The sequence below is a fragment of the Mustelus asterias genome, chromosome 11, assembly GCF_964213995.1.
Source record: "Mustelus asterias chromosome 11, sMusAst1.hap1.1, whole genome shotgun sequence".
Classification (NCBI taxonomy): domain Eukaryota; kingdom Metazoa; phylum Chordata; class Chondrichthyes; order Carcharhiniformes; family Triakidae; genus Mustelus; species Mustelus asterias.
The window spans coordinates 61,392,546-61,411,798 of record NC_135811.1 but is presented as its reverse complement, the minus strand read 5'-3'; the positions used below and the strand labels follow the sequence as shown (position 1 = coordinate 61,411,798).

At 44.8% G+C, this 19,253-nt stretch overlaps 1 protein-coding gene across 1 annotated transcript in view; it reads left to right on the top strand.

The window, feature by feature from the left end:
* The window catches only part of LOC144500834 (broad substrate specificity ATP-binding cassette transporter ABCG2-like), a 107,739-nt gene that overhangs the window by 55,184 nt on the left and 33,302 nt on the right, over window positions 1–19,253 (top strand). Inside the window, exon 10 of the mRNA XM_078224311.1 lies at window positions 9,155–9,279. Coding sequence (XP_078080437.1) covers window positions 9,155–9,279 — 125 coding nt within the window. The remainder of the gene's footprint in view (window positions 1–9,154; window positions 9,280–19,253) is intronic.

Sequence of the window (19,253 nt, the reverse complement as noted above, 5' to 3'; positions counted from 1 at the left end):
TGAAATGGCCGAGCAAGCCACTCAGTTCAAAGGCAACTAGGAATGGGCAATAAATGCTGATTAACCAACGACGCCCATGTCCAACAAACTAATTTTAAAAAAGCCGGTCCAACCATTTCTCATAAGACAGATCATAAGACAACCTGCTCAATCCGGGTATTAGTTCAAACTTTAAACAATACCTGTATAACTAAAGCACAGCCTGTCTAACTTGTGTATTCAATTCCCTCATAATGATTGATAACATCCTATTAACTTTCCTAATTACTTATTTTACCTGCATGCTAGCCTTTTGGATTCATGCACGGGACTCCTATATGCCTCTGCATCTCAGAGTTCTGCAACTCTCACTATAATATGCTTCTTTAAATTTCACTATTTCCCACAGTAGGCTCCATTAGTTAGGTCTTTGTCCACTCATTTAACCTACCTATATCCTTTTGTAACTTCTTCTATCCTCTTCATGTCTTACTATTCTATCTATCTTTGTGTTATCAGCAAATTTAGCAACCATACCTTTGGTCCGTTCATCCAAGTTATTTATATAAAATGTAAAAAGTTGGGGTTGCAGCACTAACCCTGTGTCACACTACTCATTACATCTTGCCAACCAGAAAAAGGCCCATTTATGCCTACTCTGTTTCCTGTTAACTATCCAATTTTCTATCCATGCCAATATGTTACACCTACATCATGAGCTTTTATTTTTTGCAATAACCTTTGAGTTGGCACCTTATCAAATGCCTTCTGAAAATCCAACTACAGTATATCCACTTGTTCCCTTTTATCCAAAAGAACTCCAATAAATTGGTTAAACATGATTTCCCTTTCACAAAATCATGTTGACTCTGCCTGAGTATTCCAAACTATTTCAAGTGCCCTGCTATAGCACCTTTAATAATAGCTTCTAATATTTTCCCTATGACAGACGTTAAGCTAACTGGCCTGTAGTTTCCTGTTTTCTGCATCTTCCTTTTTTAGATGAAGGAGTTACATTCATTATTTTCCAATCTAATGGAACAATATAAAATAAGGGGTAAATTATTAAAGGGGTGCAAGAGCAGAGAGATCTAGGTGTATATAATCATTGAAGATGGCAGGACAGGTGGAGAAGGCAGTTAATAAAACCTGTTTCTGGGCTTTATTAATAAGGGACATAGAGTACAAGAGCAAGGAGTTATGCTGAACTTATACAGGATACTAGTTCGACCTCAGCTGGAATATTGTGTACAGTTCTGGGAACCACACTATAGGAAGAATGTGAATTCATTTGATAGAGTGCAGAAGAGGTTTGCAAGTATGGTTCCAGGAATGAGAAACTTCAGTTATGAGGGTAGATTGGAGAGGTTGGGACTGTGCTCCTTGGAAAGAAGAAGGCTAAGAAGAGATTTGATAGAGATGTTCAAAATCATGAGGGGGCTAGACAGAGTAGATAGAGAGAAACTGCTTCCGCTTGTATAAAGGTTAAGAATGTGAGGGTACAGATTTAAAGCAAAAGGAGCAAATATGATGTGAGAAAAAACTTTATGCATAGCAAGTGGTTCGGGGCTGGAATGCAGTACCTGGAAGTGTGGCGGAGGCGGGTTAATCGAGACATTCAAGAGGGCATTAGATGATTATGTGAATATAAACAATGTTCAGGGATAAAAGGAAAAGGCAGGGGAATGGCACTAAGTCATGATGCTCGTTTGGAGAGCCAGTGCAGATATGATGGGCCAAATGGCCTCCTGTACCGTAACAATTCTGTGACTCTTCAAATCTAGGGAATTTTAGAAAATTAAAACTAATGCATTAACTATCTCACTAGCCACTTCATTTAAGACCCTAGGATGAAGTCTGTCAGAACCTGGGAATACATCAGTCCACAGCTTGAATGATTTACACACTACCACTTGCCTGGTGATTGTAATTTTCCTGAGTTCCTCCCTCCCTTCCCATTCCTGATTTACACCTATTTCTGGGATGTTAATTGTATCCTGTATAGTGACGACCAATGCAAGTAGTAGTTCAATTCATCTCCTTATTTGCCATTATTAAATCCCCAGGCTAACTTCCTATTGGACCAACACTCACTTTGTTAACTTGTTTTTTAAAAAAATATTTATAGAAACTCTTATTATCAGTCTTTCTATTTCCAGTTAGCTTTCCCTTGTACTCTATTTTTTTATTTTGGTCATCCTTTGCTGTTTTGTAAATTCTGTTAAATCTTCTGACCTTCCCCCACCTTCGTGCAATTATATGCTTTTTCTTTAAGCGGGTAGTGGATCCTCCCCTTGAAATTTTTCTTTCTCATTGGAGTTTATCTATTTTGTGTATTATTTTCCCCTTAAATTTCTGCCACTAGATCTCTATTGACCTATTCTTTAATCTAAGATGCCAGTTCACTTCAGCTACCTCTGTTTTTATGCCCTCATAATTGCCCTTATTTAAGTTTAAAATACTAGCCTTGAACTTATTCTCCTAAGCCTCAAACTGAATGTCAAAATCAATCATATTATGATCATTGCTACTTATAGAGCCACCTTCACTATGAGATCATTAATTAATTCTATCTCATTGCACAACACCAGGTCTGTTCTCTGTTCTCTTAGTCTGGTGCCAAAACTTACTGTTCTAAGAAACTATCCCGAAAGCATTCTATGGATTCCTCAGTTAGGCTACCTTTGCTCATCTGATTTTCCCTATCTATATGCAGATTAAAATCTCCTATGTTTATCACCCTATTTTTATGACAAGCTTCCATTATTTCCTCCTTTATACCCCATCCTACTGTGTGCTTACTGTTAGAGGACTTGTACAGAAGTCCCACAAGTGACTTCCGACCTGTTATCACTTCTGATTTCTACCCAAACTGTTTCTACATCCTGATTTCCTGAACTTAGGTCATTGCTCTCTAACATGCTAATACCATCATTAATTAACAGAGACATCCCTCCACTTCTTAAATGTCACGTACCTTTCAATATTCAGATACCAATCTATGTCATCCTGTAGCCAAAGCTAACCGATTGTACTAATGTGGCATCTAGGAGCCCTGGCAAAACTGGAATCAATGGGAAACGGGGGAAACTCCACAGGTTGGAGTCATACCTGGTACAAGGGAAGGTGGTTTTGATTTGATTTATTATTGTCACATGTATTGGTATGTAGTGAAAAGTATGTTTCTTGCATGCTGTGCAGACGAGCATGCAGTTCATAGAGTATAGTTGGTTGTGGTTGTTGAAGGTCAACCATCTCAGTCTCAAGACATCACTGCAGGAGTTCCTCAAGGTAGCATCCTAGGTCCAGTTATCTTTATATGCTTCATCAATGACCTTCCTTCTATTGTAAGGTCAGAAAAAGGGCAGTTCGCTGATGATTGCACAATGTTCAACACCATTCGTGACTCCTGGTGCTACCCAGGAGGGTTTAAATAATTTGTCAGGAGGGTGGGACTCTGAGCAAGAGAAGGGCCAACAAGAAGTCAGGGAAAAATACAGTATCCAATGAGAGCAAGTTTAGTAGTCAGGATAGCCAGGGGCACAATAAAGGGAGAGAAAAGACTCCTGGTTTAAACTGCATTTATTTCAATGTACAAGACAGACGAGCTCAGAGCGTGGATTGGTTCTGGGGACTGGGAAATTATTGCCATAACAGAAACATGGCTGAGAGAAAGGCAGGACTGGCAGCTCAGTGTTCCAGGATACAGATGCTACAAGCATGACAGAAGTAAGCCTATAGTCTATTTCCCAGGGAAGGGGAATTGAAAACTAGAGGGCATAGGTTTAAAGTGAGAGGGAAAAGATTTAAAAGGGACCTGAGACGCAACTTCTTCATGCAGACTGTGTTGCATTTATGGAATGAGCTGCCAGGGAAAGTGGTTGAAGCAGATACAATAGCAACATTTAAAAAGCATTTGGACAAGTACATGGATGGGAAAGGATTAGAGGGAGATGGGCCAAATGTGGGCAATTGGCAGTAGCTGGGAGGGCACCATGGTTGACATGGACTGGTTGTGCTGAAGGACCTGTTTCCATGGTGTATTGCTCTATGACTCTACGACTCCTCAGATACTCAGATCAGGGAATTTAAAGTGTTAATCTTGTTCTTAAAAAATCTAACCTAGCCTGTAACTAACAATAACTGGAAGATTGTGGTGTCCTAACGGCGAAATAATGGGGGATAAAGTGGTGGATAGGGTCGTAAAGAGTGCCTTTGGTACATTAGCCTTTATAAATCGGAGTATCGAGTATAAAAGTTGGAGTGTTATGGTAAGGTTTATATAAGGCATTGGGAGGCCGAATTTGGAGTATTGTGTACAGTTTTGGTCACCTAGTTACAGGAAGGATGTAAATAAGGTTGAAAGAGTGCAGAGAAGGTTCACAAGGATGTTGCCGGGACTTGAGTAGATGAGTTACAGAGAGAGATTGAATAGGTTGGGACTTTATTCCCTGGAGCGTAGAAGATTGAGGGGAGATTTGATAGAGGTGTATAAGATTTTGATGGGTATAGATAGAGTGAATGCAAGCAGGCTTTTTCCGCTGAGGCTAGGGGAGAAAAAAACCAGAGGGCATGGGTTAAGGGTGAAAGGAGTAAAGTTTCAAGGGAATATTAGCGGGGGCTTCTTCACGCAGAGAGTGGTGGGAGTGTGGAATGAGCTGCCAGATAAAGTGGTAAATGCGGGGTCACTTTTAACATTTAAGAAAAACTTGGACGGGTTCATGGATGAGAGGGGTGTGGAGGGATATGGTCCAAGTGCAGGTCAGTGGGACTAGGCAAAAAATGGTTCGGCACAGACAAGAAGGGCCAAAAGGCCTGTTTCTGAGCTGTAATTTTCTATGGTTCTATGGTTCTAAAGCACCAATATAGAAGCACAGTTTATTCATAAAATAAAGTATTTTGAGGACTTTCAGTGTCAGAAATCCAATCAATTGCTCCTAGTTAGCCTGTAGAATTGGATAGTTCTCCCTCTTTGCTTCACTACTTTCATTGGGAAAGAAATTTATTTGCAACTGATCTGAATAGAGAATCAATCACCTTGATGCAGTGGTGAGAGCTGTCTGCTTCAGAAACTTCAGAGTAGAGGGATATGTGTGTTTTCTTGCATGAATCGCAGAAAACTAATATGCAGCAGGTAATAAGGAAGACAAATAGAATCTTGGCATCTATTGCTAAAGGAATAGAATATGGAAGTAGTGAAGTGTTGCTACTGCTGTGATAAGCATTAGAGTAATTGGACTTAGAATATTGCGTACAGTTTTTGTCCCCTTGAGGAGGGATGTCGTAGCATAGAAGGTAGTTTAGAGGAGGTTCACTAGAATATAGGTCAAACCCCTCATCTCTGGAATCAAAGAAAGATTGGGCAGTTTAGAAGAATGAGAGGAGATCTAACTGAGATTTACAAGATGATAAGGGGGCTTGACAAAGTAGATGTAGAGAGGATGTTTCCACTTGTGGGGCAATCTAGAACAAGAGATTTAAAAGTTTCAAGTTTATTTATTAGTGTCACAAGTAGGCTTACATTAGCACTGCAGTGAAGCTACTGTGAAAATCCCCTAGTTGCCACACTCTGGCTTCTCTTAAAATAGAGATGAGGAGAAATTACTTCTCTCAAAGTGTTGTGAGTCTGTGGAATGCACTTCCCCAGAGTGCGGTGGATGCTGAGACTTTGAGTAAACTTAAGGAAGAGGTGGACAGATTTTTAATTAGTAAGGGTTTAAGGGCTATGGTGAACAAGCAGGAAAGTGGAGTTGAGGCCAAGTTGAGATCAGCCATGATTGTGTTAAATGGTGGAGTGGCTTGATGGGCTAAATTGCCTACTCCTGCTTCCAGTTCTTATGATTCTTATGTACCTGATTCTTATGTACCAGTGCCACAGGAGAGTGTGACTCTCCAGATAGATATCACAAACATCTATACTTACATTGCTGTGGACCTCATACCTCACAGTACTAGTTGATATGCTCTGCCAGTAGCTGTCAATTATTTTAAAGGGCTTGAACTTCTTCACTTCACAGCTGGAATTGAAAATCTAATGATGACCATGAAACCATTCCTGACTGTTGCAAAAGCCTATCTGATGCACTATTGCCCTTTAGAGAAGGAAATCTGCTGCCTTCACTTGATCTATCCTACATGTGACTCCAGAACTACAACGTCCTGCTAAAAAATCTCAAAGAAATGCCTAATGCCTAGACTGGGTCTGCGGCAGTTGAAGGAAAAACGTAGTTGTCCTTTTCCTCACCAAGCTGCCTGCTGCAGATACATCTGTCCATTACAGGAGTGACCAATGCCCAGTCCTTGTGAGAGGCTTGATGAGACAAACTCCCATTTTTACATTAAGGATACCCTCCATTGTGTTGTGTGGTATTACCACTATACTAAATGGGACAGATTTCAAACAGGTCTAAACGCTCAAGACTGGGCTTCCATGAGGCATTGTGGGCATCAGCAGCAGCAGAATTGTATACAACCACAAGCTGTAACCTCATGGCTCGGCATATCGCCCATTCTACCATTACCATCAAGCCAAGGGATCAGCCTGGTTCAATGAAGAATGCAGGAGGGCATGCTAGGAGCAACACCAGCCATACCTAAAATGAGGTGTCACCTTGATGAAGCTATAACACAGGACTACTTCTGTGCCAAACAGCATAAGCAGCAAGGATTAGACAGAGCTAAGTGATTCCGTAATCAATGGGTCAGATCTAAACTCTGCAGTTCTGCCACATCTAGCTGTTAATGTTGGTGGACAATTAAACACTGGAAGAGGAGGCTCCACAAATATCCCCACCCTCAATGATGGGGAAGCCCAGCACATCAGTGAAAAAAATAAGGCTGAAGAATTTGCAACAATTTCAGCCAGATGTTTCGAGTGGAAAATCCACCTCTGTCCCTTCCAGAGGTCCCCAGCATCACAGATGTCGATCTTCAGTCAATTTGATTCACTCCACATGATATCAAGAGACGGTTGGATGCACTGGACACTGCAAGGGCTATGTGTTCTGACAATATTCTGCAATAGTACTAAAGATTTATGCTCTAGAACTTGCCACTCCATTAGCCAATATATTCTAGTACAGCTACAACACTGGCATTTATCCAGCAAAGTGGAAAATTGCCCAAGGATGTCCTGTACACAAAAAGTAGGACAAATCAATCCTGACAATTGCCGCCCCGTTAGCCTAGAGTGATGGAAGGGGTTATCAACAGTGCTATCAAGTGGCACTCATTTAGCAATAACCTGCTCACAGAAGCCCAGTTTGGGTTTTGCCAGGGTCACTGAGCTCCTGAGCTCATTACAGCCTTGGTTCAAACATGGACAAAAGAGCTGAACCCCAGAGATGAGGTGAGAGTGACTGTTCTAGACATTAAGGCAGCATTTGACAAGGAGCCCTAGCACAACTGCACAACTGGAATCAATGGGAATCAGTGGGGAGGGGGGTCTGGGGGGGTCTCCTGGCACAAAAAAAGATGGTTGTGGTTGTGAGATGGTTGTGAGCTCCTCAGGGTTGTTGTCCTAGACCCAGCCTTTTTCAGCTGCTTTATCAATGACCTTCTTCCACTATAAGGCCAGAAGTGGGGATGTTTACGAATGATTGCACAGTGTTCGGCACCATTCATGACTCTAAATTACTGAAGCAGTCCATGTCAAATGCAGTAAGACCTGGACAATATCATAGAATCCTTACAGTACAGAAGGAGGCTGTTCAGCCCATCAAGCCTGCACTGACAATAATCCCACCCAGACCCTTTCCCCTTACCTACCTTGCTAGTCCCTCTGACACTGAGGGCAATTTTGCAAGGCCAATCAACCTAACCTGCACATCTTTAGAGTGTGGGAGGAAACTGGAACACCTGGAAGAAATCCACGCAGACACGGAGAGAGCGTGCAAACTCCAAACATCCAATGACCCGAATCTGGAATTGAACCCAGATCCTGTGAGGCAGCAATGCTAACCACTGTGCCGCCCTCCAGGCTTGGTCTGGCATGTGGCAAATTACATTCGCACCTTACAAGTCTCGGTAATGACTATCTCCAACAAGAGAAAATCTAACCATCTCCCCTTGACAATCAATGGTGTTATCATCGCTGAATCCCCCACTATCAAAATACTAGGGTTACTATTGATCAGAAACTGAACTGGACCAGCCATTTAAATCTGTGGCTGTGAAAGAAAGTCAGAGGCTGGGGATATTGTGACAAGTAACAGACCTCCTGACTCCCCAAGTTCTGCCTACCGTCTGCAAGGCACAAGTCAGGAGTTTGATAGGATACTCTCCACTTGTCTGCATGCATGTAGCTCCAGCAACACTCAAGAATCTTGATACCATCCAGGATCTTATCCACCACCCTCAACATTCACTCCCTCCACCACCAACATACAGTGGCAGCAGTGTGTACAAGATGCACTGCAGCAACTCACCAAGGCTTCTTCAACAGCACCTTCCAAAGCCACGACCCTGTACCACCTAGAAGAACAAGGGCAGCAGATGCAAGAGAACACCACCATGTTCAAGTTCCCTTCCAAGCCATTCAGCATCTTAACTGGGAAATATATCGCCATTCCGTTACTGTTGTGGGGCGAAAACCCTGGAACTCTTCCTAACTCCAGCCCTGTGGGTGTACCTATACCACATGGATCGTAGTGTTTCAAGAAGTTGGCTCAGCACCACCTTCTCCAGGGCAAATGGGGATAGGCAATAAATATTGACCTCGCCAGCCTTGCCCACATCTATTGAATGAATTGTTTAAAAATCCTGCCACCCTTCCGCTCTGTAAATGGGTTGGATAATTCTCTGTTCAGCAGCAGGATTCAGATGATAAAGATATTTTCTTCCTGTTTCTGAATTTGGCTCTCTGTTCATGGCCAATATATGTAGTAAAGATTGAAACTGCTGGTGATGGTGGGAATGACAAAATGCTTTGTTTCTTTAATTTATATAATGCCTTGTGTGTTTCTATATATTGAATGAAGTGTATCAAGAGCACCAATTTGGACAAAACATTGAATAAGTGCAGTCACTAAAGCTTGGGCAAAGCTAACTTTAAATAGTGAGCCAAATGTGTTAACCATGTGCAGCTTTAATTAATGGTAAAAGAAATGGCAAACTTCACAATCTCATTAAATAATAGTTTATTTTATTTTACTAATAGAATTCTTTCATTTCCCAGTCATGAATACATCAGTGGATATTACAGGATTTCAGCATACTTCTTAGCAACAATAATAGGGGATCTATTACCCATACGAACTCTGCCTGCCGTTGTATTTTCATGCATAACCTATTGGATGGTTGGTAAATATAAAACATACAAATGTCTTTTATGTAGTTAGCATGCATGTAAATTTATCATTTGCTGCGCACTGATGTTCTTCCAATTCTGAATACAGGAGCATGTTCAGTGAGGTTACAATCCTGATATAGGGCCTTATTTGACTTAAGTATCAATCAGAGGCTCACACATAGAGGTTAGCACAATTTTGATGCAGCCATTTTTCTTGTCATTAATTATAAAAACAAGGAGTGTATGAGCATCTGACTGTCAATTCTATGTGTCTATTAAGTGAACTTTTAGACTTTTCAGCCTTCCATGACCCATTGAGATCTGCTGTTACACGCAAGCATCCCTGACAATTGATTTTAGATTTCCGGAAAGCTTCTCCCCTTTGACCTCTCACTGCTACTTGAGTGTGAGTTTCAATCACGCTGCATTTATCCTCCCCTGAGTGCGAGGGCCTTCAGGCCGCATGAGGGGAGATGCACCTCATTCCTGAATCCCCCATTTTGTTCTGACAGTCCAAGCTCTCATGGGACCCCATCCGGGTAACTCTCAGATGCCCCCAGTGCTGAGCTTCTTGTTTTCCTCTCACCCTCTTTCCAGCCCCCACAAAGGATGGACACTCTTCCAGTGCGAGGACAGAGGACACGGGAAACGCTGCCTTCATACCAGCCCTCACAGCCCCTTCAAGGCAAGTGGGGCCCTGACATGAAGGGAAAGTAAGGCCTGCAAGTGACCCCTCTCCCCAATATGCTGACACTGGAACCCCTAAGTTGAACTTACTTATGTGCCCTGTGTCCTCACTGGTGCTCCCTGATCAGTGAACACCCTGGAGGGTGATGGGTGCCTCAGCGCTCACCTCCGAAATCCCCCTCCGAGATGAGGTCGCCAGGTTCACACTTCTGAGGAGCTGTTGTAAATGGTGCCGGTGTGACATCACTCTGGTGCCCGCTGAATGTCCAGTGAGGAGGGGAGGCTCCGGAGACCGTGCTCGCTAATGACATGCTAATATATTAAAATTAGGTTCCTGGGATCCCACGGCGTATTTCACGCTGTTCCGCTGGCGAGGGGGCTGGAAGATTGGAAACTCACTGACGCAAATCGCATTTTCCAAGTCTCTTTTATGTACGTGCCACCAATCCCGTACACAGAGGGCCCGATTCGGGCACGAAAACATGGTAAAGTTGGGTGTGAGGCCATTAACGCGATCCGCGTCCACGCAGGTGACCACTTTACTGAGACCCGGAATGGCTGTGATCCGATTCGCGCCTGAAATGGGCGCAACGACGATTTAAATGCATTTGCATGCATTTAAATTGAATTAATGAACTGCCCGCCCAACTTTATCAGCATTTCCCCCTTGACCACCGCGTTCGCCAATCCCGAATCACGCTGAAATGGACATGCTGAATAAAAGTCTGTTTTGGGCGCTCCAGCTGCTGAAGAGGTAAGTTCAGGGCTTCCAACAACTCTCTGACTCAGATCGGTGGTGGGGGGGGGAGGGGGAGGCAGGTCAGATCATAAGAACATAAGAACTAGGAGCAGGAGTAGGCCATCTGGCCTCTCGAGCCTGCTCCGCCATTCAATAAGATCATGGCTGATCTTTTTGTGGACTCAGCTCCACTTACCCACCCGCTCACCATAACCCTTAATTCCTTTACTGTTCGAAAATTTATCTATCCTTACCTTAAAAACATTCAATGAGGTAGCCTCAACTGCTTCACTGAACAGGGAATACCACAGATTCACAACCCTTTGTGTGAAGAAGTTCCTCCTCAACTCAGTCCTAAATCTGCTTCCCCTTATTTTGAGGCTATGCGCCCTGGTTCTAGTTTCACTTGCCAGAGGAAACAACTTCCCTGCTTCTATCTTATCTATTCCCTTCATAACCTTATATGTTTCTATAAGATCTTCCCTCATTCTTCTGAATTCCAATGAGTATAGCCCCAGTCTACTCAGTCTCTCCTCATAAGCCAACCCTCTCAACTCCGGAATCAACCTAGTGAATCTCCTCTGCACTCCCTCCAGTGCCAGTATATCCTTTCTCAAGTAAGGAGACCAAAACTGTACACAGTACTCCAGGTGTGGCCTCACCAGCACCTTATACAGCTGCAACATAAACTCGCTGTTTTTAAACTCCATCCCTCTAGCAATGAAGGACAATATTCCATTTGCCTTCTTAATTACCTGCTGCACCTGCAAACCAACTCCTTGAGATTCCTGCACAAGGACACCCAGGTCCCTCTGCACAGCAGCATGCTGCAATTTTTTACCATTTGAATAATAGTCCATTTTGCTGTTATTCCTACCAAAATAGATAACCTCACATTTACCAACATTGTACTCCATCTGCCAGACCCTCGCCCACTCACTTAGATTATCTATATCCCTTTGCAGACTTTCAGCGTCCTCTGCACACTTTGCTCTTCCACCCATCTTAGTGTCATCTGCGAATTTTGACACACTGCACTTGGTCCTCAACTCCAAACCATCGATGTAAATCGTAAACAATTGCGGTCCCAACACTGATCCCTGAGGCACACCACTAGTCACTGATCGCCAACCAGAAAAACACCCATTTACCCCCAGTCTTTGCTTTCTGTTAGTTAACCAATCCTCTATCCATGCTAATACATTACCCGTAACACTGTGCACCTTTATCTTATGTAGCAGTCTTTGATGCGGCACCTTGTCAAATGGAAATCCAGATACACCACATCCACAGGTTCCCCATTGTCCACTGCACATGTAATGTTCTCGAAGAATTGCACCAAATTAGTCAAACATGACCTGCCCTTCATGAACCCATGCTGCGTCTTACCAATGGGACAATTTATATCCAGATGTCTCGCTATTTCTTCCTTGATGATAGATTCAAGCATTTTCCCTACTACAGAAGTTAAGCTAACCGGCCTATAGTTACCCGTCTTTTATCTACCTCCTTTTTTAAACAGTGGCATCGCATTTGCTCTTTTCCAATCTGCGGGAACCACCCCAGAGTCCAGCGAATTTTGGTAAATTACCACTAGTGCATTTGGTATTTCTCCGCCATCTCTTTTAGTACCCTGGGATGCATTCCATCAGGGCCAGGAGACTTGTCTACCTTTAGCCCCATTAACTTGCCCAACACTACCTCTTTCCTGATAATTATTGTTTCTAGGTTCTCACCTGCCATAGCCTTCCTGTCATCAATTTTTGGCATGTTATTTGTGTCTTCCACTGTGAAGACCGACACAAAATACCTGTTCGATGCCTCAGCCATTTTCTCATTTCCAGTTATTACATCCCCCTTCTCATCCTCTAAAGGACCAATGTTTACTTTTGCCACTCTTTTTCGTTTTATATATTTGTAGAAAATTTTGCTATCTGTTTTTATATTCTGAGCTAGTTTACTCTCATAATCCATCTTACTTTTCTTTATAGCTTTTTTCATGGCTTTCTGCTGACCTTTAAAGATTTCCCAATCCTCTAGGTTCCCACTAATCTTTGCCACTTTGTATGCATTTTCTTTCAATTTGACACCCTCCTTTATTTCCTTAGATATCCATGGCTGATTATCTCTTTTTCTACTGTCCTTCCTTATCACTGGTATATACTTTTGCTGAGCACTGTGAAAGATCGCTTTGAAAGTCCTCCACTGTTCCTCAATTTTCCCACCATAAAGATTTTTCTCCCTATCTACCTTAGCCAACTATTCAATGATCTGGCCTGCCTTCTCCTCCCTCACCCCGCATCATTCTCTGGTGGAGCGGGGGGGGGGGGGGGGGGGGGGGGGGAGGCAGGCCAGATCATTCTCTGATGGGGGGGGAGGGAGAAGGCAGGCCCGATCGTTGTCTGGTTGGCGGGGGGGGGGGGGGGGGTGGAGGGCAGATTGTTGTCTGGTTGGGGGAGGAGAGGGAGGCGGGCCAGATCATTCTCTTTTGAGGGTGTGGGGAGGGAGGAGGAGGTGGGTCAGATGTACCTCTGGGGGTGGGAGGGTGGGGTATGGGGGGGGGGAGTGAGGCGAGATCATTCTCGGGGAAGGGGGGGTGAGTGAGGCCAGATCATTCTCTGGGGGTGGGGGACGTGAGGCCAGATCATTCTCCGTGGGAGGGGAGGGGAAGGCAGGGGGATCCGCTGCCATTCTGCGGGCGATCAGTGAGGGGGAAGGGGGCAGGGGGTCGAGATCAGTCTGGGTAGTGGAGGGGGGGGCGTGGATAAGGAGGACAGTGATATCTGTGGGGGCCATTGCTCCTGCTTTTCGCTCCCCGGCCGCTTTCTCCGCTTTCTATGGCTTGGGAGTGATCTGACACGGGCGCGCATTTTCATATTTTTTTCTAACTGCGCATGCACGGTTCAGAGCTCTGATCGTTTCGGGCGTGCTAAGCCCCGTCCACAGCGGGATTCAGACCCGCGATTTCTTTTTCAGGCTGAGTGTGTATGAGGGTGCCTGAAAGCAGATTTCCAAGTCGGATCTGAATTGCGCCCAGATTCAGCACTCAGAATGAAAATGGTAAAATCAGGTCCAGAGAATGCGGGCTCAAAATCGCCCCCATAGATTGTAAATAGTTGAGCTATAGAGGTCTTGTGGTGTAGTGGTCTTGTGGTGTACTCAAGTCCCACTCTAGAACCTGGTAGCCATGGAAAGTGTATTCATAACCTGGCCAAACAGATTGATTATCAGCCTCGAAATCAAAGAACAAAGAAAATTACAGCACAGGAACAGGCCCTTCAGCCCTCCAAGCCTGCATCAACCATGCTGCCCGCCTGAACTAAAATCCCCTACCCTTCCGGGGACCATATCCCTCTATTCCCATCCTATTCATGTATTTGCCAAGACGCCCCTTAAAAGTCACTACCGTATCCGCTTCCACTACCTCAGCAACGAGTTCCAGGCATCCACCACTCTCTGTGTAAAAAATCTGCCTCGTACATCTCCTTTAAACCTTGCCCCTCGCACCTTAAACCTGGCCCCCTTGTAATTGACTCTTCCACCCTGGGAAAAAGCTTCTGACTATCCACTCTGTCCATGCCTTTCATAATCTTGTAGACTTCTATCAGGTCGCCCCTCAACCTCCGTCATTCCAGTGAGAACAAACCAAGTTTCTCCAACCTCTCCTCATAGCTAATGCCCTCCATACCAGGCAACATCTGGTAAATCTTTTCTGTACCCTCTCCAAAGCCTCTACATCCTTCTGGTAGTGTGGTGACCAGAATTGAACACTATATTCCAAGTGCGGCCTAACTAAGGTTCTATAAAGCTGCAACATGACTTGCCAATTTTTAAACTCAATGCCCCGGCCGATGAAGGCAAGCATGCCGTATGACTTTTTGACTACCTTCTCCACCTGCATTGCCACTTTCAGTGACCTGTGTACCTGTACACCCAGATCCCTTTGTCTATCAATACTGTTAAGGGTTCTGCCATTTACTGTATATTTCCTATCTGTATTAGACCTTCCAAAATGCATTACCTCACAATTGTCGGGATTAAACTCCACCTGCCATCTCTCCGCCCAAGTCTCCAACTGATCTATATCCTGCTGTATCCTCTGATGGTCCTCATCGCTATCCGCAAATCCAACAACCTTTGTGTCGTCTGCAAACTTACTAATCAAACCAGTTACATTTTCCTCCAAATCGTTTATATATATTACAAACAGCAAAGGTCCCAGCACTGATCCCTGAGGAACGCCACTTGTCACAGCCCGCCATTCAGAAACGCACCCTTCCACTGCTACACTGCTACCCTTCCACTGCGATCCTTCCAATATGTCTGATGACAGGAGAAAAGAGCAGGAGAATTTTTGGTCAGCCATACTGCAAAAGGCAATAGTGAATCACTGCAGTAGCTTATCAAACATAATCAAGGACCAATCCATTGGAGGTTCATGGGCATGATCTTTCCACTTCGCTGTGCTGACCGATTAGCATATGATAGAATGCTTACAGTGCAGGAGCAGTCCATTCAGCCCATCAAGCCTGCATCGACAACAATCCCACCCTGTCCCCGTAACCCCACGTATTTACCGTGCTATTCCCCCTGACACTAAGGGGCAATTTAGTGTGGCCAATCAACCTGACCTGCACATCTTTGGAGTGTGGGAGGAAACCGGAACTCCTGGAGGAAACCCACGCAGACACGGGGAGAACATGCAGACTCCACACAGACAGTGACCCAAGCCGGGAATCGAACCCAGGTCGTGGAGCTGTGAGGCAGCAGTGCTAACCACTGTGCCATTATGCCACGTGGTGGGGCAGGAAATTTGAGCGGGAGGATAAAAACGCCAATCACGCCTGGCACCGGGCTGTTCGCGATCCTCCCGGGAAGTGCGTGAGGCTGATTTATATATTAATATGCTTATTTAAATGTGATTAGTGAGCTCGGGATGCAATAGTTTGGGGTTACTTAGCTCTCCGACCTCACTGGTGGAGGCCCTCACAGCAAGGATCACGGATGGTCCCCATCAATGGGGACTAGACATGATGATCTCGCCAGTGGGACTGGAAGCCATTGAGCCCCCTCGTCCCGGGTAGTCAGGGGCATGGGTGGTCAATGCCAGCCTAGCACCCTGACACTGCCCACGGGAGGGGGAGGGGAGAGAAGGGGGAACTCTGCACAGGAAGTGGGGACTGGTGGTGTGGCCGCTGATTGGGGGTCGAGGCCGCTGATTGGGGCCAGTGATTAGGAGGCCCGCGATCGGGAAGGGATGGGGATCAGAAGGCCAGTGATCGGGTAGGGCGGGGTTCTGTGTGGGGGGGGGTGGGTGGTGAATAACTGTGGGGGGCGGTCTGTGGGGCGGTATGGTGATCGTGGGGGGAAGGTCCGTGGATGAGGTAGGGGGTGATGTTTGTGGGTGGGGTGGGAGGAGGTGACAAATATCCCAAATACTGTGTACACTTGTACACAGTGTTTGGGAGTTCAGCGCTCATGCCTAACGGACTGCAGCTAGCTTCCCCAAAGAGCTTAGGTACCTAAAGGAAGAGGACATATTTGAAGCCCTGGTACGAATCCCTATGGCAGCCCCCTTAGTTATAGTTTGCTAACTGGAAGATAATTAATCCCAGCTCCCGTTTGTGTTAGTTAGCCATTTGTCTATCCATGCTAAAATATATATGTATCACCCCGACACAATAAATTCTTATCTTGTTTAGGAGCCTAATATGGTTTTAGAACCATAGAAAATTACAGCTCAGAAACAGGCCTTTTGGCCCTTCTTGTCTGTGCCGAACCGTTTTTTGCCTCGTCCCACTGACCTGCACTTGGACCATATCCATAAGACCATAAGACATAGGAGCGGAAGTAAGGCCATTCGGCCCATCGAGTCCACTACACCATTCGATCATGGTTGATTTCAACTCCATTTACCCGCTCTCTCCCCTCCACACCCCTCTCATCCATGGGCCGAATGGCCTCCTTCTGCACTGTAGGGTTTCTATGATTCTATGAACCCGTCCAAGTTTTTCTTAAATGTTAAAAGTGACCCCGCATTTACCACTTTATCCGGCAGCTCATTCCACACTCCCACCACTCTCTGCGTGAAGAAGCCCCCCCCTAATATTCCCTTTAAACTTTTCTCCTTTCACCCTTAACCCATGTCCTCTGGTTTTTTTTCTCCCCTAGCCTCAGTGGAAAAAGCCTGCTTGCATTCACTCTATCTATACCCATCAAAATCTTGTCCACCTCTATCAAATCTCCCCTCATTCTTCTACGCTCCAGGGAATAAAGTCTCAACCTATTCAATCTCTCTCTGTAACTCATCTTCTCAAGTTCCGGCAACATCCTTGTGAACCTTCTCTGCACTCTTTCAACCTTATTTACATCCTTCCTGTAACTAGGTGACCAAAACTGTACACAATACTCTAAATTCGGCCTCACCAATGCCTTATATAACCTTACCACAACACTCCAACTTTTATACTCGATACTCCGATTTATAAAGGCCAATGTACCAAAGGCACGCTTTACGACCCTATCCACCTGTGACATCACTTTTAGGGAATTCTGTACCTGTATTCCCAGATCCTTCTGTTCAACTGCACTCTTCAGAGTCCTACCATTTACCCTGTATGTTCTTCTTTGGTTTGTCCTTCCAAAGTGCAATATCTCACACTTGTCTGCGTTAAATTCCATTTGCCATTTTTCAGCCCATTTTTCTAGCTGGTCCAAATCCCTCTGCAAGCTTGAAAACCTTCCTCACTGTCCACAACACCTCCAATCTTTGTATCGTCAGCAAATTTGCTGATCCAATTTACCACATTATCATCCAGATCATTGATATAGATGACAAACAACAATGGACCCAACACCGATCCCTGCGGCACACCACTAGTCACAGGCCTCCACTCAGAGAAGCAATCCTCCACAACCACTCTCTGGCTTCTTCCATTGTCACAGGCATTCAGCTTCTGATCTTCAGGTAAGCGTTCGCCAAGGCGGCCTTCACGACACACGACAGCGCAGAGTCGCTGAGCAGAAACTGATAGCCAAGTTCCGCATACATGAGGACGGCCTAAACCGGGATGTTGGATTTATGTCACATTATCAGTAACCCCCACAGCTTGCCTCCTGGACTTGCAGGCTGTCCTGTCTGGAGACAATACACATCTCTTTAACCTGCGCTTAGTGCTCCCCCCACCCACATTGTCTGTATCTTTAAGATCTGGTTGGTTGTAGGGATTCGCATTCTAATCAGTATTCTGTAACTTGATTTTGTGTCTCTGTGCACTGTTTGAGAGCACATTTCCACTCCATCTGATGAAGGAGCAGCGCTCCGAAAGCTAATGGTATTTGCTACCAAATAAACCTGTTGGACTTTAACCTGGTGTTGTTAAAACTCTTACTGTGTTCACCCCAGTCCAACGCCGGCATCTCCACATCAGTTCTTCCATTGAGCCAGTGTCTAATCCAATTTACTACCTCCCCATTTATACCTAGCGACTAAACCTTCCTAACTAACCTCCCATGAGGGACCTTGTCAAAGGCCTTGCTGAAATCCAGGTAGACAACATCCACCGTCTTCCCTTCATCCACTTTCCTGGTAACCTCCTCGAAAAACTCTAATATATTGGTCAAACATGACCTACCACGCACAAAGCCATGTTAACTCTCCCTAATAAGTCCCTGTCTATCCAAATATTTGTAGATCCTATCCCTTATCACATCTTCCAATAACTTGCCCACCACCGACGTCAAACTTACTGGCCTATAATTTCCCGGATTTCTTTTGGAACCTTTTTTAAACAACGGAACAACATGAGCCACCCTCCAATCATCCGGCACCTCCCCCGTGAATACTGACATTTTAAATATGTCTGCCAGGGCCCCTGCAAGTTCAACACTAGCTTCTCTCAAGGTCCGTGGGAATACCCTGTCCAGTCCTGGGGATTTATCCACTCTGATTTGCCTCAAGACAGCGAGCACCTCCTCCCCTTTAATCTGTAAAGGTTCCATGACCTCCCTAGCAGTTTGCCCTATTTCCGTAGACTCCATGCCCGTTCCTCAGTAAATACGGATGCAAAAAAACCATTTAGTATCTCCCCCATCTCTTTTGGTTCCATACACAGTCTACCACTCTGGTCTTCAAGAGGATCAATTTTATCCCTCACTATCCTTTTGCTCCTAACATACCTATAGAAGCTCTTTGGATTTTCCTTCACTCTGTCTGCCAAAGCAACCTCATGTCTTCTTTTAGCCCTCCTGATTTCCCTCTTAAGTAGCTTCTTGCACTTTTTATACTCCTCGAGCATCTGATCTGCTCCTTGCTGCCTGTACATTTCATACAACTCTCTCTTCCTCTTAATCAGTGTTACAATCTCCCTCGAGAACCAAGGTTCCTTATTCTTATTTACTTTGCCTTAATCCTGACAGGAACATACAAACTCTGCACTCTCAAAATTTCTCCTTTGAAGGCCTCCCACTTTCCATTTACATCCTTATCAGAGAACAGCCTGTGCCAATCCACACTTCCCAGATCCCTTCTCATTTCATCAAATTTGGCCTTTTTCCAAT